Source organism: Epinephelus moara, chromosome 22 (genome assembly GCF_006386435.1).
Source record: "Epinephelus moara isolate mb chromosome 22, YSFRI_EMoa_1.0, whole genome shotgun sequence".
NCBI classification, from domain to species: Eukaryota; Metazoa; Chordata; class Actinopteri; order Perciformes; family Serranidae; genus Epinephelus; species Epinephelus moara.
Genome location: NC_065527.1, coordinates 32,751,246 through 32,770,702, shown reverse-complemented (window position 1 = coordinate 32,770,702; position 19,457 = coordinate 32,751,246). Strand labels below are relative to the sequence as shown.

Here is a 19,457-nt window from a genome sequence, read left to right as displayed (position 1 = left end):
GAATGCACAGAGATACCGTGACGAGATCCTGAGGCCCATTGTTGTGCCATTCATCCACGACCATCACCTCATGTTGCAGCATGATAATGCACGGCCCCATGTTGCAAGGATCTGTACACAATTCCTGGAAGCTGAAAACATCCCAGTTCTTGCATGGCCAGCATACTCACCGGACATGTCACCCATTGAGCATGTTTGGGATGCTCTGGATCGGCGTATACGACAGCGTGTTCCAATTCCTGCCAATATCCAGCAACTTCGCACAGCCATTGAAGAAGAGTGGACCAACATTCCACAGGCCACAATCAACAACCTGATCAACTCTATGCCAAGGAGATGTGTTGCACTGCGTGAGGCAAATGGTGGTCACACCAGATACTGACTGGTTTTCTGTAGTTTCTTGCAACCCTAGAATAAAGATAAAAATATTCACAAACGAAAAACACTTCTGGTTGCTGATAAGTACTGTTTAACTTTTGATTTAACACTAAAAATGAAAACCCTCGGTGCGCACTACAGCGCAAGCAGACGGATGCGAGACTCAGAGCAGCATGTGTCACTGACACCATCTCAGTGCACAGCGGACCAGTGGAAAATGTCACCATCAACATATTATTTTACATCAATAAAATCTATTTTATCATTATTTTGAGTCACATAGCTGTCTGTGTTCAAGCAGGATAATAGGTCTCCATTCATTGCACGTCGGGCTTTCTATTTCCTTGTCAGAGATGGTGTTGCGTTCAAGGTCCCCCCCAACAAAACGGGAGGAAAAAAAAGGCCCAATATTCAAAAAAAAATTTCACAATCGAATCCTGTGCCATCAAACGAAGCTTCGAAGCTTCGAATTTTTTGGGTCAGCCCTAGTATATATTTTTATTTATTGTTTTTATTGCTATTATTATTTATTTTTTTTTTTACTTGTTTAATTGTTACTAATTTATTTCTGGCTGTTCTTTTAAGTTATATTTGAAGTTGAGTTTTGGTGGAGTTTTGAAATCAATGAATAATCGTGTTTATTAATCGTGATTTCAATATCAATCAAAATAATCGTGATTATTATTTTTGCCATAATCGTCCAGCCCTACATGATATCAGCCCAATTCTAGCCCCACGCAGCAACGTACTGGGTCGGCATGGATTGTAAACGACAATGAGTGTCACATGCAATAATCCATCGTTTCATCTCGTGTAGTGTGTCATAATTAACGACAACCGACGCCACATCCGGGACACCTCACGACGTTCCGACATAAAGTCTAGCATGTTTGATTTTCTTTTTGTCGTTCACAACTGCTCCCGTCACAGCCGTCACTTTGACCAATAGGAACACAGAGCGATAAGCTGCCATAGACAACTGTATGACAAAAACACCACAGCCTTTTAGATATTTCCTCTAGGGATGTTACCACACAGAGTAAAAAGGGAAAATGCCGGAGTGAAACAGCAGAGGCACTTTGTCAACCTGGTGAGTTAACGTTACTGTCATTAGCATCAAGCTAGCAAACAATGTTTGGAGGATGTAAAGTAAGAAAATTTAAAAAATAGAGGCGGGGCTTTTACTCACCACAACTGCAGAGGCTGCCAGCTTCATTTGAAACAGACTACATTATAAATGGGCCATCATTTATTATTTCCTCTGTATTTTTATATTTTTACTTATTATCCCGTTTGCCTTGATAAAGTTAATGCATTCTCAAACTAAACATTTCCTGTTTCTATTTCAAACTAAAAGCCCCATATAATTTTGGTTGAGAGAAAATCCCTTCATTTTCTAGATATGCTTTAATTATGAAACATTTGCAGGAACTTGTTGTGGAGGATTCATTGACTTGTATGTTTGTGTACGGTACTTCAAATGTAGCTCCTGCCATCTGCTGGTGCTTTTTTACATTACTACAACATTTCGGCTGGCACATGAACAGACACAGTGACTGAAATAATAGTTAAAGTCATAAAAATAGGACAAGAATAACCCGATGACATCACACACGTGAAAGGCGACTGGAGATGATTGGTGTGGACCATTGTGTAGTGTGACATAGTGACTGTCGGAACGGACAGAAATGTTGTGTACTGTGTACCAGGCATGAGATGTCATGGTCAATCATATCAAATGCTGCACTGAGGTCTAAGAGGACAAGAACTGAGACCTCATTTTCATCAGTATTTGGTCTGAGGTCGCTTATTATTTTAGTAAGTTATTAACAATAACAGACACACAGAAAATGTGATTTTTTTCATTTACAATTTTTTAGTCACCAGTCATCAGAAAAGTCATGTTTTAAATTCATGCCTATTTTTCTTTGGGATTGTATTAAGTTTGTTTTTGTTTAGTTCGTGTTTCCAACTTATACAACTCAAATACACACATGAAAGAAATGGTACAGAAATAAGTCATTACTTTAGAAGCAGTGACAATCCAGATTTTGTCTGAACATAAAGGTATAGACTGAAGCCTTAGCTTATTGCACAAAGCTTTTTACATGTATTGTTTTGTACTGTTTTCTTTTGATTTATACTATGAAAATGAAAGAAACAAGCTAAACAAAATACATGTGTATTGTACTGTATATACTCTGAAGCTCCAAACAAATATTCACATACACATACCAGTGTTCATTCAACATTACTACTTTTCAACATCATGTGCAATATTATTCTTCAGTATCATTTCCCCTCAAATATTGTTCACAAATCTGTCTAAATCTGTGTTAGTGAGCACTTCTCCTGTTCCAAGATAAGGTACAGGTGTGGCATATCAAGATGCTGATTAGACAGGCGAGCAGCTGAGGAAGGGGGCGGAGTGAAGATTGTCCCTCGCTGCAGGGAGAGGAGAGAGGGCTTCCTTGGAGGTCGCCCTCTTTACCCGGTCCCTCTCCTCCACACTTACTTATTTTCATTGTGTCGATGGTGGCTTGGAAAACCGCCCCTAACTGTGTCACACGGGCAGAAGGGAAGGCGGCGAGAGCTCAGCCGGTCCCCTTCTCCACACTTTGACTTATTTTATCCTACTTGGTTCTATTTCTCCCTCTCTGGGAGCCTGGGCTCACCGCGCAGCAGCCCACCGCATCTATCCATCCATCCACCCCTCCCTCCCTCGCGGCCCCGCACATATACCCCCGAGGCTCGGCTCTCTCTGGCCCCGCACATATACCCCCGAGGCTCGGCTCTCTCTCATGGCGCAGCAGCCCTCCACATCCCTCCCTCGCCGCCCCACACATATACTCCCGAGCCTCGGCACCTCTCCTTGACCAACTAACCTAAATACTATACACACACTACTAACTGTAAACCTACACTAAAATACACTATGCTAACAATACAGTTCAACAAATTACTAGCTATTCTCTCTGCTCTACTACTCTCTCTGTTCTGATCCAACCTACTCGCTATCAGTTTGATAACTGCGGACAGAGTAAAGGGTAGTAAGGGGAGGAGTAAAGGGAGGAGGGCAGGCTTTAGCGTGGACGGTTAGTGACGTCATTCGCCCCGAAAAAGAGTCATTCGCCTCTAATGTAATGTAATGTAAATTCAAATGTAGTAACCAGGTTTCAAGCTGTAGAGGGCACTCCATACCACATTTTTAAAATAAAATGTAGATTTTCAACAGTTTGCACTAAACTGTCAAGATTTTGAGCAGGATGAGTCAGTAACACTACTATACAACCAGAAACAATAATTATCAGCTGAAAAAAATGGTTTTAGGGTTTAGTTACTCTTTAAGTAATTTAACCATGGCGTAACCTCAGATTCACAGAGTATAGCCCTGGCCGTAGCTGTGGCTGTTTCAGTGTTTTCAAAAAACCCTGTAAGGAGTCGAATATTCCGTTTTTCTTGTCAGAACATTTTGTTTTGATGGTTTTAACTAGCGGAAATTAGCATTAGCATTATCACAATTAACCATAGCTGTAATGGTGTGTTCTATTTGCATCAGGAAGTCAGAATTTTCAAGTTCCCTGTTGGAAATTTCAACTGTAATGTTCCCTGAAGTTCGTTTTCTGACTCAGAAAGTTGGAGGAACCTCAGCAACCCTGACCTCAAAATTTAAGATGGCTGCACGGCACATCAGCAGTAGTGAAAGCTGTAGTAATACACTGTTCATCAAAACATCTTTTTGTTTGTTACTCACTGAAACAGTTGGACCCACAGTACTGTCCAACTTCTCTCTGTGGACATGTTGCTGCAGTGTTAGTGTGCTCAGAATACAGCACAGTACGTTATTTACTAGGACTGCTAACAAAATCTGTGGTTTTCCGACATGTACTGGAATGCAGTCAGCTTGAATTGGCCATCATTCCTATTTTTGAACTCCGACTTCCAAGGTACATGCAGCACAGATACACCGTGCTAACTATGCTAACAACTAGCAGCTTGTCTTAGCTCCACTCCCTCGTCCAATTATGGTCACTTCTGGCTCCAAAAGTGCAAGGGAGCAACAGCCAAAATGCCAAACTCAGGGCCTCAAAACTGGAGTCCACAAACCAGCAGCTACGTTCATTATGTATACGGTCATTGATTTTTTTTTTTTTNGAACTCATGACCGCTGCAGCGAGGCATCACCTCTATACATGGGGCGCTGGCACTATCCACTAAGCTACTGATGCCCCCAGTCATTGAAGTTATACTGTTACTTGTCACCAGCCCTTTTTACACAGAGATGGCCCAATAGAGCTGCTACAAAGTCCCTCTTTATGCCACCTTTGCATTTTTACACAGAACCAAACAACAGCGGCATCATGCCACTCCAGTGTGTGATTTTAGGCAGCATGCTGACATCACAAAATCAAAAGAGGCGTGACATGTAACACAGTAGCTTCTGCCTCTAGTTTGACATAAAAGATGCGCGTCAGCAGCACTTGTGAAAAATAACAATGACATAATATGTCAAAAACTATCATTTACAGTCTCTGTTATATGGCGGCTGATCTTGTCTTTGTACAGGAGGGTAAGGAGCTCCTTGACCTCATTGTTTTCCAACTTGCAGACATTTTAAGCTGCTGTTCTTCTTTGACCTAGCTGCTAACTGCTGATAGCTGCTTTTTAAATCTCCCATGGTGGGTCGCACACTTAACACTTCGTCAAATTGTCACATCCATCCCACACCATGATCCTTTCCTGCTGGCTGTTCCATTTACACAGACCTCGTTTCAGCGTTGTTACTACCTTCAATGCTACATAAAAAAGCAAGACAACTCTGTCTCCTCATTCTACAGCTATACCTTTTATACAGAGCGGCGAGGCAACATAGTGGTTGTGAAATTCCCAGCTTGAAGAGACTGACACCCACCAACCCCACATAAGTCAGCACAGTAATCAATAATCAATGGCTTGTCCTTGATGGATGAACAGATGTGACATCTTCAGTGTTTCACGACAAACTGAAACCGTTTCAATCTTCTGGAAGTCTTTTTCTTTTGAAGGCTGAACTTATTTAGGGAAGTGTGAGATTTTCTCCTGGCTTCTCAAGTTGGAAATTTGGCTGTAAAACTCCTCCGATGTTTATAGCAGTGAGGTTGAGTCAGCTGAGGAAACTTCTTGAAGCTGCTGCTCGGATGGAAACCTGACTGTCGTCATGCTGTCTTTAAATCACCTGATACATTAATGACAGGAAATAAATTTGATTGCAGTGTTGGATTTTATTGTGTGTTTTTTTTCTTCCACCAAAATAACCAACTGCTGCTTTATTTATCAGTGTATTTTTAAGGACTGAATTAACCACCAAACATATAGTAGCACCAAATAACAACACCAACATTCTTATTTGGATTGTCTGCCTGACATTATTTCCAATATATCTTTGCCCATAAGTAGTAATATTTTAGAGTGCTGTCTACATTGACCTTCTAAGGCTTAAAATTATATGATGTGCATATGCACTCGATTTAACATAAGGAGAAAGGTATAATTGCTGTGTTTCAAGATGGTCCTTTTTATTAAAGGCAGTGTTAACGCCAACCTCTTCCTGTAGGTTGAAAGGTGGACCTCACAGTTAAAATAATAACACACTCTTTGCTGTTCTGGGTGTTGTTCCTCCTGTTGTGAGTTTGTTTCCACTTTTCTGGGATCCTCTCTAAAGTCAGCTTATCCCCAAATTCTAAACTCTTTTCAGAGACCAGATAACATTATTTTGAAACTGTCATAACATCTCTGCTGCATCATTTACAATAATTTTGCATTTTCTCTTTTTAAATAAACATCCAAACACTCAGCATTTGGTTTCCTAACAATCTGTTTATGCTTGTTCATGTTTACTGATTATTGTCATTGTTGATTATCTTCTTAATTCATTGTTTTGTCTATAAAATGTTGGAAAATAGTGAAACTGCCCTTTATTATTCTCTTCAGTCCAAATAGACGTCTTATTTTTTAGGGGGACCAACAGTCTGAACCTCCAGTATATTCAGTTTAATGTCATTTAACAAGAAATATCATCAAACATTGATGTGAAATCAGCAGGTATTTCACACAAATGGACTATAACTGTCGTTAGAAAATAAAAATGGTTGTAGATTTCCTTTCTTTCCTTTCCTCTCTCAGTCCTTCAGTTGGATTATAAAGTTATTTCCCAACTGTCAGTCTGAGGCTTTAAAAAGTCGTGTTTTTGTAAATATTAACAGTGAAACTCTGATGAATCTTTCTGAAATGCTCCTCTGTAGCAATGATCTTCTGACTATAAACTGTAAAATCTGGAGGTTTCTGTGTTCCTGCAGAATCTGGGTCATGTAAACATCTTTCCTGTCTTTGATTTCCTCCCAAAACGTCTCTGAAATGTTTCCATGTGTCAGCTCCCTCCCTCTCCTCCTCAGTCCTGGTCAGAGGGAGTAAGAGGGAGGGGGCAGGAGGCCTCTAGATGAGGATTTAAACCATGTGATGCTGAAAGCAGCTCGCTCATGTGACGACGAGAACTCCAGAGGGAAAAATGGTTTTATCAGACAGAGAAATGAGATGAGAAAAAACGAGATTCGTCTGTTCACTATTCGGACTCCAGGCCGAAAGCAGTGACTCTGAAACTGCTCGTTCCTTGAGTGGAGGTTGGTTTACGTGTCGGTAAAGTAATTCAGACTTAAGTTTTGAAAACTTTTATCTCAGTATCCATTCAGAAACAAGATAACCAACCAACCATTATTATTTTTAAAAGTTTTAAAATCTTACAAAAATTCCAGAAAACAATCAGAACAAAAATTATTTTTTTAGTTTCTCAGATGTTAAATGTATCAGAGAGATTTAGAGAGTTATAAATCAGTGAAAAGTGGGGTTGAGTTTTTGCTTTGAGAAATTAATTAAACCATAATTTGATTCAGGTTTGAAAATGGCCCCAAAAATGACTTGTGTGTGTAGCAACAGAGTGAAAGTCTTTCACAGTTAACAGTTCAGTTTGACGCCTCTGCTGCAGGACTAAGCTGCACGGATAAAATCCATCATTATTCATTTTAAACTGTGATATACTGCATTAGAGATATTAAAAAAAATGTGTTTGACATCTGCTCATGGACAAAAGGCTCGTGTTCATGACAGAGCGATGTGTGAACATTAATGGCGTCCTACTCAGCTGAGCTGTAACATTAGCTAGTTCTGTGGTGCTAGGTGAGCTAGCAGTAGATGGATGCTTCCTTCCATGCGGTGATGCGGTTGGCGGGTGTAGTTTGGCATAAAGGAAACAGTTCCTGCATGAAACTGCTCACAACCAGGTCTGTGGACTATCTTGAGTCACCAGGTCATGACTTCTGGAAAGAGACATTGCTGTTGAGTTATCAAGTTATTAAATGCTCAACTCAAACCGAAACTATGTAGACTGATAAAAAGCGCTACAGGTAAGAGGAAAAATATCTATTTTTGATTTCTGAGTGAACATTTTAAAGAACAGGGTCCTGGTTCAGGGTGTGTACAGGTTCATGTTATGTTAAGGTTCAGGTTCGAAGAAACATAAAGGGACCTGTAAACAGACCTGTTTAATGAATGCAGCGTCAGATAACATGGGGAGCTTCATCATCAGGCTGCTGTCTCCACGGTAACTGAACACCATGTCTATGTGGTCCTTAGGGTGACAGGGCCAGTCGACCCTCTGGTGGACAGACTGCTGAACTGCAATTTGGTTCATAAGACCTTTAAATTGAATCTTTAACAGTTTTTTTTTTTTTTTTTTTTTTTAAACTAACCAAAAAAACACATAAATTCTGCTTTAGCTCTTTTCAAGTCCTTTTTGAAAATGTCTGATTTAACAAAATGGATTTCTTTTGATTTTGGCTGATGAACTCGGCTGATGTTTCTTGTATTTCTTTCAGCCGGAGCGTTTGCGTCCTCAGAGGGAGCTGGTTAAGTCTCTGCTCTGCATTGGGAAGCGTTTGGCAACACTGCCCACCAAAGAGCAGAAGACCCAGCGGCTGATTTCAGAGCTGTCGCTGCTCAACCACAAGCTGCCGGCCCGAGTGTGGCTGCCCACCGCCGAGCACCAGCACCACGTCTGCAGGATCCCACACACACAGGCTGTGGTGCTTAACTCTAAGGACAAGGTAACACTGAACACACACCTGCAAGACACCCCACACAGGTAACACACAAACAGACAATCAGGTATCAGAGCACCATCCATCAGCGTGTGTTTAGCCTAACTTAGCACAAAGACTGAAAACAGGTGGAAACTGTTAGCTTCTAATCATTTACTGCCACAAAATTAACACATCATTTCATCTAAATTCTTCTTCTTCTTCCTCTTTTTCCTCCTCCTTCCTCCTACTCTTCCTCCTCCTCCTCCTCAGGCTCCGTACATCATCTACGTGGAGGTGTTGGAATGCGAGAGCTTCGAGACATCTCCAGTTCCTGTTCGGATCCCAGAGACGAGGATCCGCTCAGCTCGCTCCGCGGAGAACCTGGACTGTGGTGGTGGCATCACTGTGGCTAACGCTAATGGTGGCAGCGGGATGACGTCAGAGCACAGAGCAGGAAGTTTCTCCACCGTCCCCAACTACGACAATGACGATGAGGCGTGGGCCACCGATGACATCGGACAGCTGCAGGTGGAGGTGAGGTCAATGTCACTCTGTAGGACCACTGTAGACAAATTATAACATACAGAATCATTTTTATTGATTTATTGTGTGTGTGTGTGTGTGTGTGTGTGTGTGTGTGTGTGTGTGTGTGTGTTGCAGGTGGAGGCTCAGACCAGCAGCTCTGATAACATCAGTCAGTTTTCAGTCGACAGCATCACCAGTCTGGAGAGCAAAGAGCCGGTTTTCATTGCCGCCGGAGACATCAGGTACACACTCACATACTGTGTAGAATAAATACATGTATATTTATACTCACAGAAACACACACATTAACACACGGTTTATTTACTGCAGGACCTATGAATAAAAGTATTATTGATTAAAATTTTGTTGATTCTTATTCTAATACCTTATTTACTGTTTGTTCTTGTGATGCTTCTGTTCTCAGACGTCGTCTGTCGGAGAACCTCGCTCACACTCCGACTTCATTCAGGAGAGACCCTGAGGATCCGTCAGCTGTCGCCCTCAAAGAACCCTGGGAGGAGAAAGTCAGGCGAGTCCAGAAATGATTCATCAGCTGTTTGTCACCTGGTTCCTCATCCTGCTGCACCAACGCTGTGTTTATACACACACACACACATACACACACATATATATATATATATATGTATAATACATGTTTACCTACAGGAGGATCAGAGAAGGCTCTCCGTACGGTCACCTGCCAAACTGGCGACTGCTGTCCGTCATTGTGAAGTGTGGAGACGACCTGAGACAAGAGCTGCTGGCCTATCAGGTCCTTCGACAGCTGCAGGTACACACTCACCTGGAATATTATCACTGCAACGACTTCAAGATCAGATATTGGCTGTGGCTCAGAGGTAGAGCGGGTCGTCCACCAATCGAAAGATCAGCGGTTCGATCCTGGGCTCCTCCAGGCTGCATGTCGAAGTATCCTTGAGCAAGATACTGAACCCCAAATTGCTCCCGATGGCTGTTCCATCGGTGTGGGAGTGTGTTAAAAACTGAGTAGCAGGTGGCACCTTGTATGGTAGCCTCGGCCACCAGTGTATGAATGTGTGTGTGAATGGGTGAACACGACTCGTAGTGTAGAAAGCACTTTGAGTGGTCACTAGATGACTAGAAAGGCACTATACAAATGCAGGTCCATTTACATAACACAGTAGTGTTTCCTCTATAGCAGGATTTCTCTCTATAAATTAAGTAGAACTTTAAAAAAAAATAATTTGAGTTGTTGCTTTTATCAGACTTTCTGACGTGTTTTAAAGAAATATTCAGCAACTACGAAACATGCTTTAAAACCAAACTGCAGTATTTGTACTTTAACTGTGTATTACTGCATTGTCTCCCGCAGAAAGACAGCTTATGTAAAAGGGTACTACATCAATTTAAAGCTAGATTATGAGATAGCCATGGCTAACCTTAGCTAACACTAAGGCTAACTTTTGGTAACTGATTTTCCCCTCATTCTTTGTAAATTAAATAATTATCCTATTAGAAGTTATATTAATTATTTGGCATCATTAAATTCATAATAAAAAAGAAGAAACAAAACAGCAAAAGTAAGATAGCTATATTAAGTGAAAGCTAGCTTATCATATAGCCATGGCTAACCTTAGCTAAAGTTAAAGCTAACTTTTGGTGACTTTTTCCCTCGGTTCCCTGCATATGAAGTGACATTTTTGTCAGTTACCATCATTAAAGATAATAAAGAAGAAGTAAAAAGCTACCAATGTCCTGCCAAAGCTAACTAGCTTAGCATAAAGGTGGCTATTTTTTCAAAATGAGTAGATCTCAGTAGCTTGTCTCTGTTAATTCATGTATTTCAATATAAATATTAATAACACCCTGCAAGAAATTGAAACAATCAAAAGTTGCTTTTCTTAAAACCTTTCAGAAACCTGAGAGAACACAGTTTGTTGGTAGATACTGCAGTTTCTCTGAGTATTCGGTGCAGTATCTGCTGTTTTTAGGTACTCTCTGAGTTGTGTGATGATAATTTTGTATAAAATAATCAGCTTAAAAACACATGAAATGGAAACTAGTTCCTGTGTTCTGCTTGTAGAGGGCAACACAAACCATCATAAACCTGAATTGATTCTTATTTTCTTTCTTTTTTCATCATATGGAGAGCATATGGAGAATAATTTAATAAATAGAGTATTTCCTCTTAAAATATAACCTTTATATTTTATAATAAAGGTTTCACACCCAACAGTTGTAAAAATTAGAACATGGGAGGAAACAAACTGAATTGTTTCTGGTGTTTCCTCCAATCTGCAGGATGATCTGACGCTCTAATTTAATTTTCTAGATTTAAGAAGAACATATTGATTATTGATAAATGGAAGTTGATCAGTAACCAGTGGTGATGTGTGTTTGTGTGTTCAGTTGATCTGGCAGCAGGAAAGAGTTCCTTTGTGGATCAAACCGTATAAGATCCTGGTGATGTCATCAGACAGCGGGATGATTGAACCCGTTCTCAACGCTGTCTCTCTGCACCAGGTACACACACACACACACACACACACACACACACACACACACACACACACACAGAGCAAGGTATCATGGGATGGTACACTTACTCAAGCACTGGACTTAAGTACTTTTACTGTAGGAAAGGATCTGAGTATTTCCTCCACCTCTGATGGTGGGACGCTGTTGCTGTCGTGTCCAGCTCTTCTTCACTGAAGAAAATCCCTTTCTGTTAAGGGATTAAACATTCAGTCTTAAAAATGTCAAAAATGACATCATTAATATTATTAGCATTATTAAGTTTTTTCTGCTTTGGCAGACCTATCCTGTAAATTACTGGTTTGTGCTCACCTATGAGAACAAACTGATAACCAAAAGGGAGAAATTTACAAAAACTGTACATGTACAATATCATTTTATTTACTGATGCTCCCTATCTTTGCATGAATCAGAGTAATGTTAAACTCCCTTTTTGACATTGAAAAAGCAGCATGCATTTAGTAGAAGATCTGCTGAACGTTGAGACCTCAAAAATATGGAGGATTTAGAGACCAAAGAGAAGGTTTTCTGGATCCTTCTCCAGAAAAAATAATTTTTAGAGATTTTGTTCCCTTCAATCTGACGACTTTTAAAGAATCAAGCTAGCAAAATAACAAGTCCACTGCAACGGTTTTTTTTATGTTTCATACCCTAAACTGTTAATTATCGGGAAAGAAAACTATTCGCTCCTCTGGTGTGAACTGGCATTAACTAATATTTATCTGTTAACATTCATTCATTTCATCACAGCGTGCTCAACGGAAAAATGGCAATGACAGATTTTACAAAATGCTCTTTTCATTTTAAACTTTTCATAAAAAACGGGAATTCTTCTTTCCAAAATCTGCTTGAGTATTTCTTTCCCTTGGTACTCTCCATTTCTCTCTCGGTCTCTCACTAACTGAGGAGGATGAGGTGAGAGCAGCTCTCTTTCTCATTGAGCGTATGCCAAAAAAAACCATTTGGTGTTACTGTATTGTTGTCTGGGTGCTACACTTTTAGAGTCACAGGATTTATACACCCTGTACAGCACCAAAAACAGATTGGGATTAGGGCTGGGCGATATAGACAAAAATTCATACCTAGGTATTTTTAGGCTGGATGCCAATATGCAAAATAAATCTTGGTATTTTCAACGAAATGGGCTACATGTTCAGCTGCAAGTCAAAGCCACAATTGAGATGTCACAAGCACTTTTATGAAAACAGACTGTGATCAAAATAAAATGCAAAGACGGGGATTTTTTTCCATTTGAAAAGATACAGCTGCACAACATGAAATGAAATGATAGAAAATACATAGCAGGGCTGTACATTAACTTTTTGCAGACGGCACTGGAGCTATAGAGGTTTAAAGGTTTGCAGCACAGGACACAAAACTATAACATGACCATAAAAGTATCAAGTAGGTTTGGAACAATTAAAAATCTTTGTGGGGGGAGTTAAAAAGTCGTTTTCCATCTGTTTGGCCTTTCAAATGAATCTGGTGCTGGAAAATGATTTAATTTTTATTTTTCATTTATTTAGGTTATTAATTATATTTATGCACAAATCATCAAGCGTGAGGCCGAGGGAGGGAGGGAAGAGGCGAGAAACTTTGTCTGTGTTATATACATCTTGTATATGAAATGTCTGTGTTGTTGCTGCATTTTTTTAAACACGTCACCTTCATCCAGCCACTGTCTGTGTCACAACTTATACTACAACTACCAAGAAGAACAGCCGCTGACAATCACAACGTTTATTTAGTCACTTTATTTATTAGCAACAGTGTTTACACAGCTTAGCATCCTGTGTTTATTAGCCACATATTAAAAAAATCAAACTGAAACACAGAAGATAATTTAAGTTTCACATCATGTAGATGTTGGATGTTTTTGCACACACAGCGCTGATGTGGTTTTGTGTTTCCTCTCCATCAGGTGCGTAAACAGAGTCAGCTGTCTCTGCTGGACTACTTCCTGCAGGAACATGGCAGCTTCACCACAGAAGCTTTCCTTACCGCTCAGAGGAACTTTGTCCAGAGCTGCGCCGGTTACAGCCTGATCTGTTATCTGCTGCAGGTCAAAGACAGGTGAGACAGACAGACAGACAGACAGACAGACAGACAGACACACACATTAAGATGTTTTTACAGCTTTTTCACCACCACCAGCTCCTCCGTCTTTTTGTGCTTTACACTGTGGGAGAAAAGTGACCTTACAAAGTGAATAGTGGACAGAACAGCAAGATAATCCACCATATTTAGACTGAATTCTGTCTGATCTGAGTTTTATTTACTTAAATTAGTAATGTTTCCAGTGTCAAGACAAAAACCTGCGTACAGCTAGTATGTAGTCTCTTTAGAGGGAAAAGAATCTTTGTGCTAACCTATGCTAACATCTCTGATGTCTGCAGACATAACGGGAACATCCTGCTGGACTCTGAAGGTCACATCATCCACATCGACTTTGGCTTCATCCTCTCCAGCTCTCCTCGTAACCTTGGCTTTGAGACGTCTGCATTCAAACTCACGTCAGAGTTTGTTGATGTGAGTAAACAGGTTTCTCATTGTTTTTGCCACAATGTTGCATCTTAAATGAACTGCAGTGTTGCCTTAGTAGCATTGGAGTCTGAAAATGGGATGGTAAAATGACTGAATGAAATGAATGCATGTGTTTCAGGTGATGGGCGGCCTGGACGGTGACATGTTTATCTATTACAAGATGTTGATGCTTCAGGGTCTCATTGCTGCCAGGAAACACATGGAGAAGGTGCTGCAGATAGTGGAGATAATGCAGCAAGGTAACATCGTTGTTTCTTCCTCATACTGATGTTTAAGACATAATATCACCTTTTATTGCATACTGTACTAAAGCCTATTTGTGACTTCTTTATGGCATTCTGTACTATGACATTATAACATACTATACTATAATGTTTTAGAACATACATACTATGAGGTTTTTATGGCATATTATACTATACTACATCACAGCATAGTATAATATTCCATAAAAACCTCATAGTATAGTATTCCATACAAACGAAATAGTGTAGTATGTCATAACAACATCATCGTATGCCACAAAAACAGAATAGTATGTCAAAGAACATGTGATGCCATAAAAATGTCACAGTATAGTATGTATGAAAAAAGTCATAGTATAGTATATTTCTTTTTTTTCTTTTTTTTTTTTAAAGCCATTTTTATGGCGTACTGTTTTTAAAATAGAAACCCTCATACCAACATTTCCTCTTTAAACTTATATTTCCTTCTCATACCAACATGTCCTTCTTGTTCTGATGTTTCCTCCCATGTGTTTTATTTCCTCCACTAGGTTCCCACCTGCCATGCTTCCATGGCTCCAGCACCATCCGAGGTCTGAAGGAGCGTTTCCACATGTCTCTGACAGAGGAGCAGCTTCAGCTGCTGGTGGAGCAGCTGGTGGACGGATCCATGCGCTCCATCACCACAAAACTCTACGACTCCTTCCAGTACGTCACCAATGGCATCATGTGACATGTGACAACAACAGCTTGTTCAGACACTGATGTTTAAACTTTTACCAGCTGCTTTTGTTTGGATTCAGCAGACTTCTGATCTTCGCTGGAGTCGGAGAATTTAAATATTCATGGCGCTGTTGGGAATTACTGGATTTGATTTTCTCGTTAACCTCCATTCTGTTTTTCCACGTCTGTCTCTGCAGTCTTTAACGGATTTGTTTCGAATGTGATGGACTGATCGGCACAACAATGAGCTGATCTGATTTCATGTGATCTCTGATTTGGTGTTCTACATTCATTGGCAGCTGGACAAGTACATCATTTGGGACTTTTCCAGGTCGGGTTTTACATCCTCTGAAGAATTACACCTGGAAGAGAAATGTAAAACCGGCTGGAAGCATCAGAACTCAAGGTTCATCCTGAGATAAATCTCATCAAAAAACTGTTTATTGACTTCTATGGCATTCTACTGGATTTTACTCTGAACCAGCACACGCTTGAGCTCAGCTCAGCTCAGCTCAGAGTGTTCAGATACAGAATGTTTGTCGTGTTTGGATCAGTTTTGAAGGTAAACGATTCATTGAAGGAGAGAAATGATAACTTGATTACTGATACATTAATTTAGTCAGTTATTGACTCAAACTTCGTAGGGTACAGTCACATCAGTAAAATGACAAATTGGGATTTTCGGCTGCTGATCAGACAAAAACATTTGTTAGGTGTTTATATTTTAAAAGTAATTCTGGCAACAAACTTTACTCAACAACTACAGAAGCCAATGGAACTAATGAACAGTACCAAGATAGCCCAGTATTTCACTGTTTTGTAGTTAATTTAGATTTTGAATCCTCAGAAAACCACAAATCATTTAACTTATCTGCTAGAACTCCAATTAGAATAAAGTTTGACAGCAGCTTAAAAATTTGAATAACTTTTTTTTCCCCAACCCTACAATATTCAATAGCTTTTATAGTGAAAGAATAAAATCTGAGTGACAGTCCGTTCTGTCACCTCTATGTTTGGTTGTTCTTAAAGAACAGAGCAGTGAGAAAAACACTACATTACAACATTAACTTGATGTTGTTTTCTCTGGATGTTCAGAGAAAAGACAAAACAGCAAAGAAAGAAAAGTGACTGAAAATAATACCACTCTTTAGTTTGAAGTGTTATCTGAGACCAGTTTATCTTCCAACAAAATTGCTTGATGTGTTTAGTTTTGTTTTCACCAGACATTTATCACAATTGTATCTAAAAAAAAAAAGAAAAAAGAAAAAATTTGAGTTTACCCTGGAAGCTAATTCCAGGGTTCTCCACTGTTTGGCTTCATGACTTTTCATCTAGCACCACCATGAAGTCAGAAGTATTAATCCAATACAAGTTCATGGCAAGAAATAAATGGCTAAATAGCCTTAGCTGTACTTTAAGCATGTGAAGTATTAGCACGTCAACTTGCTAACTGTGAGCATGCATGCTAAAAGTAGTACGCTAAATGCTTGAACCTCTCAAAGCTGCATGTGGGCCAAAGTGCTCAGGTGTTCGTCCACATTAGTGTGACTTTTTTATACTTTTAGAAACATGAACTTAAATTTTTACCTTTTCATTTTAGATCAGCTAATTGAAGAAGATACTGAAGGAAATTTGAATAGTCATTTTGCACAACTACACTTCCAACCTAACAAGCTAAACATCATTTGCTTAACACCAGCATCCAACAGTAGCTATCAAGAATGTGAACATGCTAATGTTAGCATGCGCCTATAGTTGTTTTTTAAATCCAAATATAAACTGTGACCCTGTTTTCAGTATAAGAACGAAGGCATTGTCGAAGTTATATGTTTTATGTTATATGCTCGGATTTTCCGCCTGAGCGCTGCGCTCAGAGTTGAAATTATTTGAACTTTGACCGCGTCGCTGCGCCACATCTGGCAGTGAGTGAAGCGTGTTGTTCTTATCACGTGAAGGCGGTTGCAGGGGGGCTGGAGCCCATCCCAGTTGACATTGGGCAAGTGGCGGGGTACACCCTGGACAGGTTGCCAGACTATCACAGGGCTGACACATAGAAACAAACAACTATTCACACTCACATTCACATCTACGGGCAATTTAGAGTCACCAGTTAACCTGCATGTCTTTGGACTGTGGGAAGAAGCTGAAGTACCTGGAAAAAACCCATGCTGACATGGGGAGCACATGCAGACTCTGCACAGAAAGTCTCCCCCACCCTGGGTTCAAACCAGGAATCTTCTTGCTGTGAGGTGGCAATGCTAACCACTGCATCACTGTGCCGCCCAAAAGAAACAGGATGTATTATGACTTATTAATTCACTAACAGGCCAAAACCTGAGGAACTAAAAAAGTTGAATAAACGTGACAAGTGTCTGGTGAAAAAAGATAACCAATTAAAATGTAATGTGTCAGCTCATCAATTTATTTAATCTGCATGTTTGTCACTCAGTTATTTTATTTTTTTTCCATGTAGTTTCAGTTTAAGAAAGGTCCCTGTTTAATTTCATTTCATTCACTCAGTTCTGTGTATTTTTGAGTTTCAGTTCACTATACGACATGATGATGATGCTATCATTAACAAAACTCTATGATGTTGAATTAAAAAATAACCTTTATATGGATGAGCAGTAACAGAGCAGACAGGTTTAGGTTAACTGTTTTCCTCCCCTGAGATTCCACCTTACCTGAACGGTTCCCTGCCCTTTTTTGAGCCAAAATGGCTACCAAGCAGTTAAATGATTTGTTGCAGCAGATTTATGCACGAACCTCCTCATCCATTTTCCACTAACTGTATATCTGTGTATAACTCTGAGCTGAAATAATGTGTTACAGTTACATGTCTGTTAATGATATATTTGCATATTTAACAAACGCTCAATATTCTTCCTCCCTGATTGGCCCCCAAACTACATTCCTGTGATTAACTTTGGCCAATCAGGAGAGGTGGCTCTGCGGATCGGCTGAATGAGAGCAAGAGACACTAAATTTCTGTTTGACAGAAAGTTTATTTTTCTTTATGAGGAGATCAGTTTCCTGAATATGTGAATGTTTTTATACAGAAACAGTCCACTAAAACAAATTGTTTTTCTCAGACAGATGTGTTCTCAGTATTGATGAGCAAATGGTTTCTTGTCTGTACTTACAGTTACAACAATGTTGTAACTAATGTTGGAAACTCTTTCAATGGCTTTATTCCAGTGAAATACTCCACTGTATTAACATGTTGTTTTTACATAAAGAAATACTGCATTTTTGTCTTTGAGATCTGAGATTAAGTGGGATTTTTTGTGTATTTGTAAACACTCTTTAGTTAACTCACTCGATTAGGTGGCAAACAGTTTGTTCAGTTCTGTAACTGCAGTTTGTTCCTTTATTTTAAATACAGCTGCAGTTACAAACATCACGTATAGAGTGCCCCAGGAATGAGTCCTAAAACCTGAAAATAAGTTAGCATTTTACCACTCCTTGTTCTTGCTCTAAGAGACTGTGTGGAAATGACACAAACATACTTGGCTAGCAACCATTTTAGGCGAGTTATTGTCATTCTAATGGTTAAAGATTCTAATGGTTAGCTCCTTTTTAACTAAAAGTTCCTGTTTTATCTCATAAAAATGTATACATTGTGTTATATATGCAAATTAATATTTTTTAATGCAAGGCAGACAATTTAAAGTCACATAGCCCTTTAATTAATGCTACCTTCTAGCTAACAAGCTACGTAACTGTTGTACATGAGCAGTGACTATAGACTATATACACACTACAGTCTACAACAGCAGTGTTGAATAATTATACATTATTATCTACAAACTGTATTTACTGTACTTTCAATCAATATTCCCAGACCACTGTTTCTTCTTAGTCATTAGTTTGACAGTGACTTAGCTAAAATGGTTGCTAGCTTGTTATATTTTTCTATTTTTCTCCACAGTCTAATGTAATGTTTTTTTGTTTGTTTGTTTTTGTTGTGTTTTTTTTTTGTCTGTCAAGCTTAATTTTAATTATTTTTATCAATTAGTAGAAGGGCTAAAGCGTGTAGCTGACAAGCACAAAAGTGGAGTACAAGAGCAGTGCCTAGCTTGTTAGCTAGTTAGTGACAAACCTGAACATTCTAACAAGCTAGTTAGCCAACTAAAAATAAGTTTATTTTTTTAAAAACATAATTTCATTTTAACTTTTTGCTTTTTTTTTTTTTTTTAAAAATTGATTTAATTTTAGTTTTATTTTTTAAAAGAACAACTTGTTAACAATCACAACAACCTGTTTTCTTTTAGCATCCTGGTGGAAATTTACATTTTATAAACTAACCACATGATTAAAAAGATATTATAAAAACTCTTCACTGGAATAAAGCCAATATTTGGTGTTGTCATTAACATCTAGTTGTTTTTGGTGTTTTGACCACTATTTAAGCACAGATCTGTTAATGTAAAAGCAG

General features: G+C 39.2%; 1 protein-coding gene across 1 annotated transcript in view; it reads left to right on the top strand.

The window, feature by feature from the left end:
- The window catches only part of LOC126383463 (phosphatidylinositol 4-kinase beta-like), a 53,233-nt gene extending 34,024 nt beyond the window's left edge, over positions 1-19,209 (top strand). Inside the window, exons 5-14 of the mRNA XM_050033969.1 lie at positions 8,286-8,513; positions 8,760-9,023; positions 9,150-9,256; positions 9,439-9,543; positions 9,681-9,804; positions 11,403-11,516; positions 13,450-13,601; positions 13,925-14,057; positions 14,191-14,311; positions 14,848-19,209. Of these exons, the coding sequence (XP_049889926.1) occupies positions 8,286-8,513; positions 8,760-9,023; positions 9,150-9,256; positions 9,439-9,543; positions 9,681-9,804; positions 11,403-11,516; positions 13,450-13,601; positions 13,925-14,057; positions 14,191-14,311; positions 14,848-15,029 (1,530 nt within the window). The 3' untranslated portion in view covers positions 15,030-19,209. The remainder of the gene's footprint in view (positions 1-8,285; positions 8,514-8,759; positions 9,024-9,149; positions 9,257-9,438; positions 9,544-9,680; positions 9,805-11,402; positions 11,517-13,449; positions 13,602-13,924; positions 14,058-14,190; positions 14,312-14,847) is intronic.
- The last annotated feature ends 248 nt before the right edge of the window (positions 19,210-19,457 follow it).